Source organism: Etheostoma spectabile, unplaced genomic scaffold (genome assembly GCF_008692095.1).
Source record: "Etheostoma spectabile isolate EspeVRDwgs_2016 unplaced genomic scaffold, UIUC_Espe_1.0 scaffold00009361, whole genome shotgun sequence".
Classification (NCBI taxonomy): Eukaryota; Metazoa; Chordata; class Actinopteri; order Perciformes; family Percidae; genus Etheostoma; species Etheostoma spectabile.
Genome location: NW_022603690.1, coordinates 1 through 20000, shown reverse-complemented (window position 1 = coordinate 20000; position 20000 = coordinate 1). Strand labels below are relative to the sequence as shown.

Sequence of the window (20000 nt, the reverse complement as noted above, 5' to 3'; positions counted from 1 at the left end):
CTTCTTTAGTTTCCAGATGATGTATTTGTATTTTATACACTTCTTCTCAAGAGATTTACATCCATCATATTAGAAACAATAAAAAAATAGAACTGAAAATGTACATCATACTCAATACATATACATGTATATATTTATCTATATTTTCTGTTTTTTACATGGGTAAAAATGTGAATTATATAAAAAAGACAAACCAATAAATACAACCTTCATTTTTTGTTTTTTACACAGTTGTAACTTTCTGAAATATACATCAGGACGTGAATGAAGAGGCGGCTTCAGGCACTTTCCTTTATCAGCCGACGTGAGCGCCGGGCGCACCGACTGCTTTTGGGTCACGTTCCTCGCCGGAGAAAGAAAAGGAAACGTCTGGCACCGGTATCAAGAAGGTAAAACTACGATAAAACGTAAAAACACTTCGATAAATCGTAGAACACTATGATAACACGTAGAAAGACATTTTTTAAAAACTGAAACGAGGTTGCGTTGAACACACTGTCGTGTGTGCAAGTGCTGTGTTGCAGTCGAGTCACCAACTGTCGAGTCTGAGTCAAGTCTCGAGTCACCGGGGTCCGAGTCCCGAAGAATGAGTCTGAGTCGAGGTATAAGTCCAGAGAATAGCGACCTGAGTCCGAGCCAAGTCTTGAGTCACCAGGCTCTGAGTCTCGAAAGAAGAGTCTGAGTTGAGACCCAAGTCCAGAGAATAGCAACCCGAGTCAAGTCTCGAGTCACCAGGGTACAAGTCCTGAAAGGAGAGTCTGAGTTGAGACACAAGTCCAGAGAACTTGACTCGGGTCGCTGTTCTGTGGACTTGTGTCTCGACTCAGACTTTTCTTTCGGGACTTGGACACTGGTGACTCAAGGCTTGACTCAGACTCAAGTCACTATTCTCTGGACTTGTGTCTCGACTCAGACTCTTCTTTCGGGACTTGGACACAGGTGACTCAAGGCTTGACTCAGACTCAAGTCACTATTCTCTGGACTTGTGTCTCGACTCAGACTCTTCTTTCGGGACTTGGACACTGGTGACTCAAGACTTGACTCAGACTCAAATCACTATTCTTTGGACTTGTGTCTCGACTCAGACTCTTCTTTCGGTCCGAAAAGGACAGTTTGTGTTGAGACACAAGTCTTGAGTCACCAGGGTCCAAGTCCCGAAAGGAAGAGTCTGAGTCGAGACCCAAGTCCAGAGAATAGCGACCCGAGTCAAGTGTTGAGTCACCAGTGTCCAAGTCCTGAAAGGAGAGTCTGAGTTGAGACACAAGTCCAGAGAACTTGACTCGGGTCGCTGTTCTGTGGACTTGTGTCTCGACTCAGACTCTTCTTTCTGGACTTGGACACTGGTGACTCAAGACTTGACTCAGACTCAAGTCACTATTCTCTGGACTTTTTTCTCGACTAAGACTCTTCTTTCGGTCCCGAAAGGACAGTTTGTGTCGAGACACAAGTCTTGATTGACCGGGGTCCGAGTCCCGAAAGAAGTCGAGACACAAGTCCACAGAATAGCGACCCGAGTCAAGTCTTGAGTCACCAGTGTCCAAGTCCTGAAAGGAGATTCTGAGTCAAGACACAAGTCCAGAGAACTTGACTCGGGTCTCTATTCTGTGGACTAGTGTCTCGACTCAGACTCTCCTTTCGAGACTTGGAAACTGGTGACTCAAGACTTGACTCGGACTCAAGTCACTATTCTCTAGCTTCTTTTGATCCCGAAAGGAGAGTCTGAGTCGAGACACAAGTCTAGAGAATAGCAACCCAAGTCAAGTCTTGAGTCACCAGGGTCCGAGTCCAGGACTTGATTACTCCCTTGCTGCCTATTACACACAACAGTAGTCAGAAACGCCAACTAACTTCCGAGTCCTATTTCATGAATGCTCGAGTCTGAGTCCAAGTCCAAGTCATCAGCGAGCGAGTCCAATAGCAAGTCCAGAGAATAGCATCTTGAGTCGTCCATCGCGGCCGTGAGACACCTCTCTGCTGACTGCACGTCTCTGCTGACTGGGAATCACCTGGACACACCCCCCAAATGAAAGAAACCGTATCTCAAAACTCAAAAAACAGGAAGCGGGCAGTGGTGGCCCACAGGTTAGAGAAGAGAGCTTGTGACCGGGAGAGGTGTCGGTTCAATCCCCCAGACCAATAGGATAAAATCCTGGTGGGGAAAATTAAAGAGTCCCTCCCCCATCACCACTACCGATGTGCCCTTGAGCAAGGCCCTTAACAGTGGCAGCAGATCCGACTGTGGCCGTACTGGGCAGCTTCTAGGTATGAATCTGGGCAAATTTGATCAGGGCGTTCCTGCAAAAGAGAGGCTGCTTCTCAGTGAACCCCCCCCCTGAATAAATAAAGATTAAATAATTAAAATATTAACAAATAATTATAAATATATAATAAATAAGAAGCACTAGACTGTCAGGAACATCATAGAGAGGACCAACAGAGGCCTTCACTCCTTTCTGATGCGTCAGGCGTCCTCGAGTCTCTTTTTGAATTAACGATGCATTTAAAGCCCAGTTCCAACCAAAGATTTGAGACAAGTTGAAACTTTGAAATTCTTCCAAATGATATCCAGCTGCAAAAAAGCTGCAGACCAGCGTTCTGCAACCTGCCGGTTTACACAGATGCGATGAGACGGTGCATTGTCTCCACAGAAACATCTCTACTTCCGTTCTAACTCACGACTTTCCGGCTTTTTTGTAGCTGGATATCATTTGTGGCGTCTTAAAACTTGCTTCAGTTGCTTTTCTAAATAATAGGTAGACAATATATAGGGATATAATGTTTTATTTCTCTGATTACAGCTTGGTTCTAACGCTGCTCCCTCTCTCCAGTCTCCCCCTGCTCACTCCACCTCACACCTTGCCCGCGGGCGTGTGCAAAACTCCAAAATCCAACACCATTTCCACCAGCTAACCGTTTGTAATATAGAAATAAAATGGATTATGGAGCCAAACCAGAAACCAGTAAAGACAGACCAGTAGGACCAGTCAACTCACTCCAAACTCATAAAATACGACGCTTGGTCCGTGTCTGTCAGCGTCGCCGTGGGACGCACCGGGCAGAGCAGCAGGTCACGTGGGATTAGGAGAGACAACGATAACGGTAATAACACAGGACCTTAGCCCAGGAGACCGGGGTTCATGTCCTTTGTGTCACGTTTCCTCAACCCAACTGTCCCGTTCTTCTTCTCCTGAACCCAACTGTCCCGTTCTTCTTCTCCTGAACCCAACTGTCCCGTTCTTCTTCTCCTAAACCCAACTGTCCCGTTCTTCTTCTCCTGAACCCAACTGTCCCGTTCTTCTTCACCCAAACCCAACTGTCCCGTTCTTCTTCTTCTCCTAAACCCAACTGTCCCGTTCTTCTTCACCCAAACCCAACTGTCCCGTTCTTCTTCTTCTCCTAAACCCAACTGTCCCGTTCTTCTTCTCCTGAACCCAACTGTCCCGTTCTTCTTCTCCTAAACCCAACTGTCCCGTTCTTCTTCTCCTAAACCCAACTGTCCCGTTCTTCTTCTCCTGAACCCAACTGTCCCGTTCTTCTTCTCCTAAACCCAACTGTCCCGTTCTTCTTCACCTAAACCCAACTGTCCCGTTCTTCTTCTTCTCCTAAACCCAACTGTCCCGTTCTTCTTCTCCTAAACCCAACTGTCCCGTTCTTCTTCTCCTGAACCCAACTGTCCCGTTCTTCTTCTCCTAAACCCAACTGTCCCGTTCTTCTTCTCCTTCTGTCACATAAACCTACCTTTTATAAGCCCACCCACCAACTTTTCCTTAACCTTACTGCGCCAAAAGTGACGCTGACCCAGAGCGTTTATATCTGACGCTAATAGACTTTTAGTGTCAATAACAATAACGGGACCCGACCAAGCGTCTGTATTTTAAGCAACGGGAGTGAGAATGTGTTGTGAACAGCCAGGTATGACTGAATGAGGTCCAGCTGTGCATATTGTGTTTTGTTCACTACAAAAAAACTACAAAAATTGATGATTTATCTGCACAAAACTTAGCTTTTTTTCAGATTGAAATCCGACATTGTGAGGCCCAGTTATGTAAATGTCACCATCTTGTGTTTCTGGATTAATGAAGACTGGGAACCGCCATCTTACTGGTCAGCCAAACTGGTTTATGTGTTCATTTTGCTGGGAGGAAAGCAGAGCAGCGTCCAGACCAGTGGAGTGTCTCTGCTGAGCGTCTGCCAAACATTTGACTAACAATTTAAATCATCTCGCCACGTTGGATTATTTCTTCAAAGATCGTGTGCGTCCTAAAATATTACAAGGTGGACATGTTTTGCGGTTCTCTCTACAAACACAACAACAGTCCTACTGACGTCTCACGGCGCTGAAGAAATGACGTAATCAAGCCTAAAAAAGACACGAGTTTAAAAATATAAAGTACATTTTTTATGTTTTACATGTATTTGATAGAAATGTTTCTTGTGAGAATCGGAAGCCATTTGGTCGCCAATGTCACAAAAGATCTTTTGATTTTTTTCTTTTTTTTTTTTCTCCTCTTTGTGGAAATCGTGGACGAGACAAACGACAAAAACCAAATCACAGCGTGGCCTGGGTTTCCCATGAGTCCTTGCTGTTGTCTCTCTGTCCCCTCGTAGTGCTTTCCGTTCACCTCGGGAACTCGGAAGCCGGAGCAGGGAACAACATTGCACCTGAGATGACTTAAGCTCAAGTTCGCCATCGATAAGCTACGTTCAGACCAAAAAATATGATGCTGCGATCCGGGAAGTGTCATTGAAAGTGTCACTGATTGACGTCCTGTTGTGTTCTTTAACCCCCCCGGGTATCCTGCTCTGCCTCTGAGAAAATGAAAGCTCATATGGGATGATGTGGAATTGGGCAAAGCAGTGAAAGGGAAGGTAACCTTGCCCCTTATGACCTCATAAGGAGCAGGTTACCTCCCCATTCTCTGCTTTGCCTGCCCAGAGAATTTGGCCCCCCATGAGAGAGAGACATAATGGCTTTCAAACGAGCAAAGTGGCAGTTGCCCCCCCTCCCCAATGTAGTACAAGTAGTCTTTATGTTACACTGTTCTCCATCAGATCGTGTATAGATAACGTTTCCGACTGCACTTGAAAGCAGCTCCATTTCCCGGAGAAAGAGAAGAGACGAGCGAGACATAGCGAGTGCTTTGTTGTTGCAGGAAGTAGTCGGCCCGGGCAGGTCAGAGCTTGTGTTTGGGGTTCTTAAACGTTCTCGTGGCAGAGATAGAGGCAGTGACGTTTCCTGTTTCCTGTACGGGACACTCACACCGCTTCACAACGCACCCACAGGTCCGATCTGAGGTCAAATGATTGGCCACTGCAGCGTGACGTCGGGTTCTCCAAAAGTTGTCGGTGTCAACTTTGCGTCGCAGACTTGCTGCATTTTTTGGAGTGTCCCGCCCCCCCCCCTCCCTGAGGCAACCCCCACCATACGTAAGGCTTCACGCACTGCATGCAAGCAGTGTGAATGAAGCCTTGGCAATACCAGTTGATGAGGACGCATTACGCTGCAACATGTCCACAGATGATGATGACGATGGACAGGACTGTCTGTACGTCTGATTTAGTGAGAGACAAATAAGACAGAAGTGCTTATGTTGCTGCAGCTTTCACTATTGTTGATGAACAGCGAGGTTGTCTGAGTTCCCAACTCCAAAATCTGAGGTTAACCCTTGTGTTGTCCTTCGTGTCACTGGGAATTGTAAAGGTAATTTACATTTTGTATTAGCCGTTGTGCTTCGGGGTCCCCGGGGCCTTTTTCATTTCATGTCAACTGCCGTCGTGGCCTCGCCATTCAGGTCTCGGCGCCCCTTGTTTATTGCACGATATTGGGAATAACTGACATTGCGGGTTACCGCGAGGTTGTCCGACTTCCCAAATTCCCAACTTCCGAGTTCAGGCGGCTTGTTTCGCGACTTTGACCTTGGAAATTCTGACTACTGAGCACAAACGCACCATCAGCCCACCGCTTTGTGTTTCCCGCCGCAGCAGCGGCAGGCCACGCCGCAGCGGTAGCACGCCCTGAGCGGGGCGTAGCAGCACATGCACGGCGCCAGCATGGACAGAGCCACCAGCGCCGTCCAGCGCAGGCAGAAGCGCTCGTCGCCGGCGTCGCAGGAGCACGGGTCCGAGTAATCCCCCTCCGGGTCCGACATGCAGTGATACAGCAGGCTGTCGGCGCACCACATGAAGCTGACCCGCCTGATGCAGGTCTGGACCGGGTCGGGGGCTTCCTGGCAGCGGCCCCGCCCGTTGTCCTCGTGGTTGAACACGTCCCGGCAGTAAACGCAGCGGGAACGCTCGCCGTCCTCCTTGCGTCTCTTGCCTTTGGGCTGCAGGGCGCGAGGCTGCGCCGTCACCGCCGCTCTGCGGCCGCCGCTGCCCCCCCGCTCCGGGCAGCCGGGTTTGCCGTTGCAGCCTCGCTGCCCGTCGCAGCTCAGCGGGTACGGGTAGGCGTAGTCGTGTTTGGGCGGCTCGCTCTTGGCGATGTGCATGTAGGCGTTGTGGTGGTCGGGCCGGGGGAGTTTGTCGCGTGTGGAGTTGGCGTGGCGATAGTCCTCGTAGCCGGTGAGCCAGGATCGCTCGCGGGGGTGGATGCGTACGATCTCTTCCTCCTCCACCTGGAAGCTGACCTGAGACCAAGAAGAGAGAGAGCTGTGATGGTTACACACAATCTTAACCCTCATGTTGTCCTCATGTTGTCCTCATGTTGTCCTCATGTTGTCCTCATGTTGTCCTATATCAGTGTTCTTTTTAATTCCCCAAAATAACATGATTGATTCCAACGCTCTTTGCCAAGTACAAATCTCTACTTTCATTAATTTTGGGTCTTATTCAAATTTATAGCATTGTAAAACAAATGGAAGTGTTTTTGAGAATAGTATTGAGTAAAGTTGACATATTCCAGTCTGTGATTATCATCAACATCCATTCCTTTAATTTTAGTCTCAATAATTCCTAATTTCTGCTTTTCTAACTCAAACATTAGGTATAATTTCCTATAAATGAGGTTTATTGATTTGGTTTATTTGATAAATTCCCCAAAAAAACTGTAAAACTGAAGTTAGTAAGTTAGTGTTACATAGTGTCAAACGTCAAAAAAAAGTGACAAACATTGAAAAAAGGGACAAAAACGTAAGAAAGAGTTAAAAAAACGTTGATAAAAGGGATTTTCAATTTTGACACAAGGGTTAACGTTGAACCACACAAAGCACCGCGGCACTGGGAGAACTGAGCAGCCTATTTCATGACTGGGAGCAGGTGGCAGCCCAATAGGGAGATCATTGCCCTCTGCAGGCTGTCTTTCTCATTGCATTTCTAATAGTGGGACAGTTTACTTTACATATTGCATGTACTGTAGTTAGAAAATATTGATTTGGAAGTTAAGGCCTAAAATGACCCCAAAAAACTTGGATCTCTTCGGGAAACAACAACCTTCGAGCTAGCGAGCTACACGTTGAAAAGGTCGAGTTTTGAAGATGTGGACGGTGCAACCAGGCCGGTCTGCTTGGTGGTTTTGGGGAATGATTGTAAAGATTTACAAAGAATATGTTCAGGGCGTCTCCTCTCTAGGCGGGGCGTTTTGGGACCGATTGGTGGGATTTCTGTAGACGACGTACACACGGAGACACACCGGTAAGAGATGGTGTAACCATGTATCAGCTGATTTAACCCTCGTGTCCCTCGGGTCAAACTGACCCGGGACTTATTTGGGGTTTTAAAAACAATTCTGAAATAAAATTTTACTTCATAATCTATTAACAAATATTGTCTTTATCTCCATTTCTAACAGCTGAGATAACATCTATGTTTAGGGAATGCATCAGTCTCTACTAGCACACTATTAAACATGGAAGTGGGGTTTTATCATAAGTTATAATTCATGTTAAAAATCCACTATGGAAACAACATAAGTGTCATATCCAGAATAATGTTCTGAGTCAGGAATACATGTTTATCAAAGGAAATAAGGAAAGGACGTTGATAGAAAAAAATTCAGGTCAATTTGACCTAAATACCATACAAGGGTTAATTAGCTCACGTTACTGTATTGTGTCAACAGGTAACTTCATTTAATATTGGATGGGGAGTTTTCTTCTTCTTAGTTTTTTCTCTTATCCCAAAATGTATTTGTGGTGTAGCCAGACTTTAGCCAGACAGAGCTGGCAATGTGAGAATAGGACTAGAAGTTCATTTTTTTAGGAATAACCCCTTGAGATGTGGCATCTCGTTTTCGAGGGGGGTCCTTAAAGGCCAAAAAAACTATACAATACATTCACAATTAGACAAAACAGTTAACAAAACAACTTAAGGGGACATAAAAAAAAATCAAAAACATACACACATACTGACAAACAAAAGTCAGAGAGCTGCGGCTCTGACTCTACTTACACGGTCCGGGAAGTCGTGATCCGAGGGCCGGTGCTGCTCGTAGAAATGTCCCAGGATGCAATGGTTTCGTCGGGCCTCGCAGAAGTTGTGTGGGGCCGGCGTGTGCGTCGCTGGCTCTCTCTTCTGGGACGAGTTGGACGAGCTGTCGGTGGCCGTCTGGAGGGAAGAGGGGGAAGAGGGGGAGAAGGTGGGAACCCTGACTGGAGGACGGGTCCCTCTGGGCCAAGTAGCCTATGTAGTGAACCGGTCTTTAATGCGTCCATGATAAAGCAAGTTTTAGATTGGTATGGTATTTATTGTATGTTTCATTGTTTATGGTTCCCCATATCTCGTGGCCTGTACATTGATCGTTGTACCTCATTAAATTGTGTGTAAATATACAATGATGACGTCTGATATAAACCGATAATGTTTGACCCTGTTTAAATGGAGCCATTTATTACTCACATGGTGTCGGTTTATCCCTCTGAGGTCTAAGGGCTTTGTAAGATATTTTTAATTCTCCTTTAATGGGTGTTTGCATAGAACTGATCCCTGTGGGTTTCATATCAACATATTCAGAAAAAACTAATCTTTCTGTATAGTGGCGCCCTCAGTAGTTCCAGAGCAATGTGTAAAGAGATAAGTAGGCGCTAAAGTGGAATTATTTCTCAAATCTCTAGTGACTACATGCCTAAACTCAATTGTTTTTGTGCTTGAAATGAGTTAAGAAAAGTCTGTAAAGGTCTCATGGCATGAACATTTCAATTTATGAGGGTTTTTAACATTAATGAGAGTCCTCCCAGCCTGCCTATGGTCCCCCAGTGGCTAGAAATGGTGATAGGTGTAAACCGAGCCCTGCTCTGCCTCTGAGAAAATAAAAAGCTCAGATGGGCCGATCTGAAATCTTCCCCTTTATGAGGTCATAAGGGGCAAGTTACCTCCCCTTTCTCTGCTTTGCCCGCCCAGAGAATTCCCCCCCCCCCCCCCCCATGAGAGAGAGAGACACCATGGCTTACAAACGAGCAAAGTGGCAGTTGGTCAAGGCCACCCCCCCCCCCCCCCTCCAGGGCTCCTGTGTGTTACCAGCTGGAGGAGGAAGAGCTGCTCACCATGAAGACGTCATCGTCGCCGAGCTCCGCCTCGTTCTGCAGCGTCGACGAGGACGTGGTCGACCCTGGAGACAGAGAGAAGAGACGCACGGTAGACGTTAGATCCTCCCCCACTATCCTCGGCCGTTATCCTCCCCCACTATCCTCGCCGTTATACTCTCCCCCACTATCCTCAACCGTTATCCTCCCCCACTATCCTCGTCCTTTATCCCCCCCGCTATCCTCGCCCGTTACTCTCCCCCACTATCCTCGTCCGTTACTCTCCCCACTATCCTCGTCCGTTACTCTCCCCCACTATCCTCGCCGTTATCCTCCCCCACTATCCTCGTCCTTTATCCCCCCCCACTATCCTCGTCCGTTATCTCCCCCACTATCCTCGTCCGTTACTCTCCCCCACTATCCTCGGCCGTTATCCTCCCCCACTATCCTTGACCGTTATCCTCCCCCACTATCCTCGGCCGTTATCCTCCCCCACTATCCTCGGCCGTTACCCTCCCCCACTATCCTCGGCCGTTATCCTCCCCCACTATCCTCGTCCGTTACTCTCCCCCACTATCCTCGTCCGTTATCCTCCCCCACTATCCTCGTCCGTTACTCTCCCCCACTATCCTCGACCGTTATCCTCCCCCACTATCCTCGTCCGTTACTCCCCCACTATCCTCGTCCGTTACTCTCCCCACTATCCTCGTCCGTTATCCTCCCCCACTATCCTTGGCCGTTATCCTCCCCCACTATTTCAGCCGTTATCCTCCCCCACTATCCTCGGCCGTTATTCTCCAGAGAGACACAGAGAGAGAGAGAGAGAGAGAGAGGAGAGAGAGAGTGAGAGAGAGAGAGAGAGAGACTGGGTGCTAACGCCAGCAGGAGGACAACATGGCGTGGCCTCCACCCCTGGGTGAGTCTTTCCCAGGTCTCCTAGTGGACGGAGGTCCTGGGTGAGTCTTTCCCAGGTCTCCTAGTGGACGGAGGTCCTGGGTGAGTCTTTCCCAGGTCTCCTAGTGGACGGAGGTCCTGGGTGAGTCTTTCCCAGGTCTCCTGGTGGACGGAGGTCCTGGGTGAGTCTTTCCCAGGTCTCCTGGTGGACGGAGGTCCTGGGTGGGGGAGTGCGTGACTCACCTTCGGTCAGGTCCTCCAGGGCCTTCCTCACCCCGCGGTCGAACGCCCGGGCATCGGACGGGCTCTGGAAGGTCAGACCGCACTTCCTGTTGTCCACCTTCCAGTGGTGGAACGTGGGCGTGGCCTTGGTGTAGACCAGGTCCTTCTTTAGGAAACACTCCAGGATCACCTGCAGAACAACAGGCCCACAAAATCAGATGGAGGGACCTGAATAATAAAACATGGCCGCCGCGGGAGCTAGGTGTCAGGTTCAGGACACTTAAACTTAACGCAGACGGCAATGAGCAGTTAATAGACTCTTGCAAGAGGGAAGAACACACGAGAGCAACCTATCTTCAGCGTCGCTCTTAGGGAACTTCAACTATTTCTCTGTAGCTCAGTCTGTTGTGGTTTGGGGTTTTTGTTTGGGTGTATGTTTCCCTTTCTTTGGCCTTCTTGTGTTTTTATCTGTTTTCTCCGTGGTCCTGTGCTCCTGGCCTTGTCTTGTTCCCCTGTGTCTGTCTGTTCTACTTTCTGCTTTATTTTGAAATCGGCTTCCTGTCTTGTCTTGTCTTGTCTAGCGTCACTTTGTTTGTCTGATTGCCCTGCCCCGCCCTAATGTGATTCACCTGATGTGTCACCTGTTCCCCATTACCTCGTTACCTTGTGTATTTAACCTCAGTGTTTCCTCTGCCTCTTGTTGGATCATTCTTGTTTTTCAGTCTGCCTGTGCCACATGCATCTACGCTTCCGGATCCCCCCGTGAGTTTTTCCCTGTGTAGTTTCCTGTTTTTTGCATTTTCCCCTGCTCCTGTGCCTGTCTGTTTTTTGGATTTTGGATTGTCCCTCGGACTTTGTGTCTCTTGTGGATTGTTCTGTGTTAAAGAACTGCAATTAAGCCTTGTTTGCCTGCTCCTGCCTCCCTCCTTCTTTCTGCATTTGGGTCCTCACCTCATCACCCCGTCACACAGTCTCTTTATTAAACACACACACACACACACACACACACACACAGATTCACAGTTGTTGATACAAGGATGATTTGTATTATGCCTACGCTAAGAGAATCAGGGCAAAGTGCAGGGCGCTTGGGCGTTGTGTACTTTGAGTGACCTCGAAACTAAGACATTTACCTCTGTGATAAACAGCAGCAAATAGAGAGTTTGTTAAATGTGCATATAATAAGCATAAAGGTTATACTACTGTAAGACACTACTGCAGAGAAATAAGACAAATAAAAGACTTTATAAAAATGAATTCTCTATCACTAGGGGTGCGGAGGGTGCTGCAACACCCCCCCACTTAGCGAACAAACTACAAGCATTATTAAAATTACATGCATTTATTTTAATGAATTGATTATTGATATTAACCTGCGTCATTTCATTACAATTAAATGTAATTTGATTTTACAATTTAGTTGGGAAGGGATCATTTGATCACAGTCAATGTGCCAATTTTGCAGAGAGCGAGGCCTCGAGGGGAGAGACAGACAGAGAGACAGACAGAGAGACAGACAGAGAGACAGACAGAGAGACAGACAGAGAGACAGAGAGAGACAGAGAGAGAGACGGACACAGAAAGAGAGAGTGGGGGAGACAGAGAGAGAGAGAAAGACGGACAGAGAAACAGAAAGATATGGTGAGAGATAGACAGAGGGGAAGAGAGAAACAGAGGGAGAGACAGAAAGATATGGAGAGAGACAGAGAGAGACGGACAGAGGGAGAGACAACAAAAGAGAGAGACAGACTGAGGGAGATACGAGAGCAAAAGAGAAAGAGACAGAAAGATATGGAGAGAGAGACAGAGGGAGAGACTGAGAGGGAGACAAAGGGAGAGAGACAACGACAGAAAGAGAGAGAGACAGAGAGACAGAGAGACAGAAAGATATGGAGAGAGAGAGAGCGGCACATAAAGTTTTAACAAACATAATAAAGGTCTAAGCTCCACCTTCCTCCCCCTTCCTCCACCTTGTCTCCATAGTAACCAGACCCCACCCTGGTGTTGACCCTGTGAATCCGAGGGAGGAACCAGAAGCTAACAGCAGGAGGAGGAGCAGCAGTGGAAAGAGGAGAGCTTCAACGTCACACTCCAGAAATGAAAGTTAAGATTGTCAGGGTGTCGGCCGCGCTGCAGTCCAGACAAGTCTCTGTTTCTCTCTGGAAGACAAGTCAAAGGGACTTCATCAGGTCTTTGTCCACAGCCCAGCAGAGTCTCTGGACCACTGGTGAGTCCAGCTGATCAGATTTAACTTCCTCCAACCAGGATTACCACTGAGCTCCAGCTCTGCTCAGGCAGGACCTTCCTCTCTTTTCCTTTCTGGTGAGATGTGGAACAACATGAGGACGGCTGGTAGTCTGCAAGCCGGTCTACAGCAGCCCCCTTTAACAGCTGGAACCGGTCTACAGCAGCCCCCTTTAACAGCTGGAACCGGTCTACAGCAGCCCCCTTTAACAGCTGGAACCGGTCTACAGCAGCCCCTTTAACAGCTGGAACCGGTCTACAGCAGCCCCTTTAACAGCTGGAACCGGTCTACAGCAGCCCCCTTTAACAGCAGGCCGGTCTACAGCAGCCCCCTTTAACAGCTGGAACCGGTCTACAGCAGCCCCCTTTAACAGCAGGAACCGGTCTACAGCAGCCCCCTTTAACAGCTGGAACCGGTCTCTCTGGGGCCGCTCGCAGGACTTTAGGAAATGTTGTAAAAGTTAATAAGTTAGTTACGTAGTGTTGAAAAAAGGGAGAAAACCATAAGAAGAAGAGTTGATTTATTTGGGTTAACCAGTGTCTCTGGGCAGCTCTCAGGACTTCAGGAAGCTGTTTTTTGGAGTTTAGGTTACTTCCTGCTTTACTGCTGTTGTTACCGGTTACAGATCGCTTCATGAATACTGCTTCCTGTCTGGCTGTTTCACAATAAAAGCTTTCAACAGAGAACCAGTGGGAGGCTTTTAATGTGAAGCAGCAGGAGGAAATGAAAGGTGTTCTTGAGTGTTGGAGCTAAGTCCTGCTCCATCTCAGTGTTCATTCAATTATCAAACTCTCAGATGTGGATGTGTGGATCCATTTTATTACATAAGATATATCCTAGACACAAACACAGAGTCAACCTAACACGGCTCCCCCAAATGTGTCTGACTCTCTGGATCTTGGACCCCTAATCTTATTCACAAAGGGTGGGGTCTCCTGGCCACAGTGGTGTGTGTGTGTGTGTGTGTGTGTGTGTGTGTGTGTGTGTGTGTGTGTGTGTGTGTGTGTGTGTGGTGTGTGTGTGTGTGTGTGTGTGGTGTGTGTGTTGTGTGTGTGTGTGGTGTGTGTGTGTGTGTGTGTGTGTGTGTCTTAAGGTTTATGACCCTCAGTTCAGGAAAAGGTCAGTGGGGGTGAAAGAGACTGAAACCAGATGTCAGGTTCAGGACACTTAAACTTTCTAAATAATGACGGTCAAAGGAAACAAAACGAGACTTCAGACGGTAGTGAGCAGTTTATAGACTTTTGCCGACAAAAGGGAAGACCAATTAAGAGCAACCTATCACCAGCTCTGCTCCTAACGAACTTCAAAATCCTCTTTGTAGCTCGGACTTTTTATTAACACACACACACACACACACAGGGATAAGGAATACAGACATTGGGCTGTGGTTATCTATATTATGAGTATCAGCTTTCAGAATGGAGACAGTTTGTGCAACGTGTACTTTGGGTGTCCTTGGAAAGGACACTCTACCACCTAATCTGTTAACCAGCAGAAACTGGACAAGACAGTTGTTAAAATGTACACATAATAAGCATGAAAGTCACACTACTTAAGAAACCACTTTAAGAAATAAGGAATAAAAGACTTTATCAAAATGAATTCTCTAGCACCAGACTCGGGAAGCCTCCCTAACAACACATTTGTAGAGCTGGGTTATAACAAAATGTAGCAGAACATCTTTAAATTCCAACAGGAGCAAGGCACCAAACCTTAAGCGTAATGTGTACCTAACCTTATGTAAAGTTCCCTATGCTGATCTCTAGGTAGCGTGAAGGTTATGTGATAATTGGGGGGGGGGGGGGGGGGGGGGTTGTCTAAAAAAATCAATGCATTTCAAGGGAAAATTGCAATGTCTCTGCCACAGTAAATGCTATCAACACCAAACCTGTGATGACTGTATGGCATGCCGCCCGGAGGCTGTGTACCAAAATTGGTAAAGATAAAGCCATTAGGGGGCGCTAAAATCAACGTAGACCATTTTGGGCCATTTTATCCCTTAGGGTTTTATCCATTAGGTCGAGTGGGTAGTATATGAAGCCAAACGACACTTCTGATTCACAACTTTGTAACTTTATAATCTAACTAGTAGAAACATAAAAAGAGCTAAAAGCTAACAGTGTCCCCGTTCTGCTGATGTCTTTGTTGCCGTCCTGTCCCTTACAGAAGGTTTTATATCCAGCCTAGAAGCCCAGAGCTTTTCGGGGTCATTGTGCTATTAATCCGTACTGTTACATGCACCTCTCCATATGTCCATATATCCTGATATTTGCCCCCCCCACCATTTCGCTTTAGGTTCCACCTTTGTGCCCCCCCCAGGTCGTTGAGGCTGACTTGCGCGGGGAGGCTTGGACCCCGTTGTATCTGCTTGCAGTTCTAGTTTAACTAATGTTTGCTGAGTGGGACTGACTGGACTAAAGTGGGACAAAGTGTCTTAATCTGATTCTGAAAGTTGCACACACTAGTTTCTTTTTTAAATAATTATTAAAACTGTATTTTGGATTTAATGTTTTTCCTTTTCTTTCCCCCTTTGTGTAGATATGGCTGCTGCAAACTATCTGCCATCTGAAGATCAGTTCCTGTGCTCCATCTGTCTGGATGTGTTCACTGATCCTGTCTCCACATCATGTGGACACAACTTCTGCAAAACCTGCATCACTGAACACTGGGATACTAATGACCAGTACCTGTGTCCCCTGTGTAAAAAGGTTTTCAACACAAAACCTGAGCTGCACGTCAACACTTTGCTTTCTGAGATGGTCGCTCAGTTCAGACAGTCAGCTCAACAGAAAGCCAGCAGCAGCAGCTCAGAGCAACAAGTGTCCAAACCAGGAGAAGTTCCCTGTGACGTCTGCACTGGAACCAAACTGAAGGCCCTGAAGTCCTGCCTGGTGTGTCTGGTCTCCTACTGTGAGACTCACCTGGAGCCTCATCGGACCACGTCAGGTCTGAAAAGACATCAGCTGATCGACCCTGTGGAGAACCTGGAAGGCAGGATGTGTACGGAGCACGATAAACCTCTGGAGCTGTTCTGTAAGACCGACCAGACATGTGTCTGCATGCTCTGCACTGTTTTAGACCACAAGACGCATGATGTTGTTCCTCTGAAAGAAGGATATGAAGGAAAGAAGGCAGAGCTGGGGAAGACAGAGGCTGAAATCCAGCAGATGATCCAGAAGAGACGACTGAAGGTTCAGGAGATCAAACACTCAGTGGAGCTCAGTGAGGAAGATGCAGACAGAGAGATAGCAGAAGGTGTTCAGGTCTTCACTTCTCTGAAGGAGTCTGTTGAGAGAGGCCTGAATGAGCTCATCAACACCATCAAAGAGAAGCAGAAAACAAGAGAAAAACAGGCCGAAGCTTTCATCACAGAGCTGGAACAGGAAATCTCTGAGCTGATGAAGAGAAGCACTGAGGTGGAGCAGCTCTCACGCTCTGAAGACCACCTCCATCTTCTCCAGAGGGTCCAGTCCCTAAACACCAACCACCCTCCACCCACCAAGGACTGGACAGACGTCAGCGTCCGCCATCATCATATGAGGGGACTGTGGTGAAAGCTGTGGTTCAGCTGGAGGAGACACTCAGTGAAGAGATGAAGAAGCTGGTTGAGTCCGAGCTGAAGAGGGTCCAGCAGTATGCAGTGGATGTGACTCTTGATCCTGATACAGCACATCCTAATCTCATCCTGTCTGATGATGGGAAAAAGGTGAATGATAGTGATGTGAAGAAGAATCTCCCAGACAACCCAGAGAGATTTTCTGATTGTCCTTGTGTTTTAGGAAAACAGAGTTTCTCTTCAGGCAGATTTTACTTTGAGGTTCAAGTTAAAGGAAAGACTGAATGGGATCTAGGAGTGGCCAGAGAGTCGATCAACAGGAAGGGAAAAAAGGCGTCACACTGAGCCCTGAGGATGGTTACTGGACGATATGGTTGAGAAATGAAAATGAGTACGAAGCTCTTGCTGACCCTTTAGTCCGTCTCTATCTGAAGTCTCCTCCTCAGAAGGTGGGGGTGTTTGTGGACTATGAGGAGGGTCTGGTCTCCTTTTATGACGTAGATGCTGCAGCTCTTATCTACTCCTTTACTGGCTGCTCCTTCACTGAGAACCTCTTCTTATACCTTTGGCCTGGTAGTAATAATGATGGTGGTAAAAACTCTGCCCCTCTGATCATCTCTCCTGTCAGAGTAAACTAATCACTCATTTTATTTCAGGTATTGATATATTTCTTTTCATGGGAACAAATGTATGTAATATGTTTATTATCAAGATTGTCTACAGAACACAGTATGTATTAAATATTCATTCATCAGAATAATTTATAATGAAAAATAAATGATTCTGATGAATGAATATTTAAAAAATTAAATAAAAACAGACGATCAACCACAACTACAACGTCCCTGTTAGTGATGGCGTTGCAAGTCTGTCCACCAGAGGACGCTCTACAACGTCCCTGTTAGTGATGGCGTTGCATAGTCTGTCCACCAGAGGACGCTCTACAACGTCCCTGTAGTGATGGCGTTGCATAGTCTGTCCACCAGAGGACGCTCTACAACGTCCTGTTGGTGATGGCGTGCATAGTCTGTCCACCAGAGGACGCTCTACAACGTCCTGTTAGTGATGGCGTTGCATAGTCCTGTCCACCAGAGGACGCTCTACACGTCCCTGTTAGTGATGGCGTTGCATAGTCTGTCCACCAGAGGACGCTCTACAACGTCCCTGTTGGTGATGGCGTTGCATAGTCTGTCCACCAGAGGACGCTCTACAACGTCCCTGTTGCCAACACTGATTATGTTTTTTTTGTTATTGTGATTTTGTTTAAGTTTCATATCTTAAGTTTGTATTTTTCTACATTTTATTGATCAGAACTTTAATATATTTTGATGTTCTGTTGTGACAATAAAACAAATTTTAATCATATTTTAGTGAGAACTCATAATTAACAACAAATAACTAATGTTAAGGAAATGTGTTTATGTTTTGTTACGTGTTTCTGGATTTATTTTTTTAGATATATAACGACCGATATATTGGAATATTATATGATCGATAATCAAAGGAATTTGGTCAAAAATATTTTACATTTATTTATTTATACATTTCCTGTATTCTGAGACACTTTTAAGCACCGATTTACAGTGGATGTACCTCTATTTAGCCTGTGTGAAGAAGAAAAACACAAATGACAAATCAAAATATATCAACAATACAATGGAACCGGGGCTGGGCGATGTGGAGAAAATCAAATCACGATATTGTTTACCAAATACCTCGATTATAGATATCAAAAATAATCAAAAAATCTAAAATATCGTGATATTTCATTGAGAAATTCTGCAACGATATTGTAGTGTTGACTATCTGTGTTTTCCCAAATATATTTACACAATGAGGTTTTAGATATACACACACACACACACACATATGCACACATACACACACATATATACACATATATACACACATATACACACACACATACACATATACACACACACACATACAGTCCCTGACAAAAGTCTTGTCTCTTATCTATTTTGTAGAAACACCTGCTATTAACCTGACTTTTAATTAATCAATTGGTGTAAGAAATAGCTCATATGAAAAGCTAAAACCCTCCAAATGATGTTCAATGCACTGAAATAAATTAGTTTCATTTAAAAAAGATTTGTTGATGAAGTCATCAGGAATAGGTAGGAAAGCAGTCTGCTGCCTCCCAGAGTTCATCAAATTCTTTGGTTTGGTTTCCATGCTTCCTCTTTCATCCTGCCACACATATGCTCCATGATGTCCATGTCTGGTGACGGGGGCCGGCCAATCCTGGAGCATCTGATCTCTTCGCCTTGAGGAACTTTGAAGTGGAGATGGAAAGTATGCGATGGAGCACCATCCTGCTGCAGAATTTGGCCTCTTTTATGGTTGGGAATATAAGAGGAAGCTAAGATGTCTTGGTATTTGAGACTATTGATGTTGCCTTCCACCCTGCAGATCTCTGCACACCCCTACTGGATGTAACCCACACCATGATTTTCCGCCACCAAACTTCACTGTTTTCTGGGTGAATTTGGATCCATGCGGGCTCAGTAGGTCTCCTGCAGTATTTGCGGTGATTGTGGTGTAATTCAACAGAAGATTCATCTGAAAAATCCACTTTCTTCCACTTCTCCAGCGTCCATCCTTTTAGCAGGCTGTGGGCCTTGGCAAATGCACACACAGTTTTTCACTTGTCTTTTGTTTAGTGCTGGCTTCTGAGCACTGATTCGACCATGGAGGCCATTTCGAGACAGAATCCGACAAACCGTTCTGGTTGACACAGGGACTTCAGGGGACCAGGTCTGGTGGAGCTCTGCTGGGCTGGCCTTGGATTTTCGAGCCAACAAACGGTCCTCTCGAGCAGTTGTCTTGCGGGGTCTGCCTGACCTGGGCTTGTCAAAAACATCTCCAGTGTCTTCAAAAGTTTTTTTAATCCTCTGTACTTGACGCTGAGACACACTGAAGGTGTCTGCCACATCAGCAGTGGATCTGGTCTTCAGCCTCTTGATAATCTAAACTTTAGTCTCAGGGTGAATCTTAGGCATGTCTGCAGAGGTCTAGTTGCAGTTGATGTGAAGGTCTAGTGTACTGGGGTGGTTTTTATACACACCTGAGACCTGATTGATCCATTATTAGTCACAGGTGGAGCTCATATGACAAGGAGACAACACTTATGTCTTTGCAAAAATTGACTCAACGGGCTTTACCAAGCTGTGAATATTAGAATACTTCTTGACAGTTTCGTTTTGCACTGAAACATTATTACAAAAGCTGTTGGGATTAAAATGAACCATTTCTTGTAAATAAATCTTTAATTCCAATTTGTACACAAGCGACAAGACTTTTGTCAGTGACTGTACATGTGTGTGCATATATACATAACACACACATATACACACATACACACATATACACACATACACACACATATACACACACATATACACACATATTTACACATATATCACACATATCTCACACATATATCACACATATACACAAATATACACACATATATCAAACATACATAAGAAAAAAAATAAAAATCCTCCCCGAGATGCAGTGACCATAATGAGGTGAGATACTAATGGTAGGACTGTGTGTAATGATGAATGTAAAAAGGGAACAGTGCAGTAGATTATGGTGAAAT

General features: G+C 46.1%; 2 protein-coding genes across 2 annotated transcripts; one reads left to right on the top strand and one right to left on the bottom strand.

Moving 5' to 3' along the window:
* Positions 1-5460: 5460 nt before the first annotated feature.
* Positions 5461-10761, bottom strand: spred2a (sprouty related EVH1 domain containing 2a; the record flags this gene model as incomplete). The annotated part of the gene is given in 4 exon segments (XM_032508810.1): positions 5461-6626; positions 8386-8541; positions 9477-9541; positions 10593-10761. Coding segments are annotated over 4 exon segments (1065 nt in total), but the record flags the coding sequence as incomplete, so codon positions are not given.
* A 1818-nt stretch (positions 10762-12579) lies between these two features.
* On the top strand, positions 12580-17091 carry LOC116679101 (zinc finger protein RFP-like). Its single transcript, XM_032508809.1, is given in 4 exon segments — positions 12580-12798; positions 15355-16341; positions 16344-16705; positions 16708-17091. Coding segments are annotated over 4 exon segments (1782 nt in total). The 5' UTR covers positions 12580-12668; the 3' UTR covers positions 17011-17091.
* The last annotated feature ends 2909 nt before the right edge of the window (positions 17092-20000 follow it).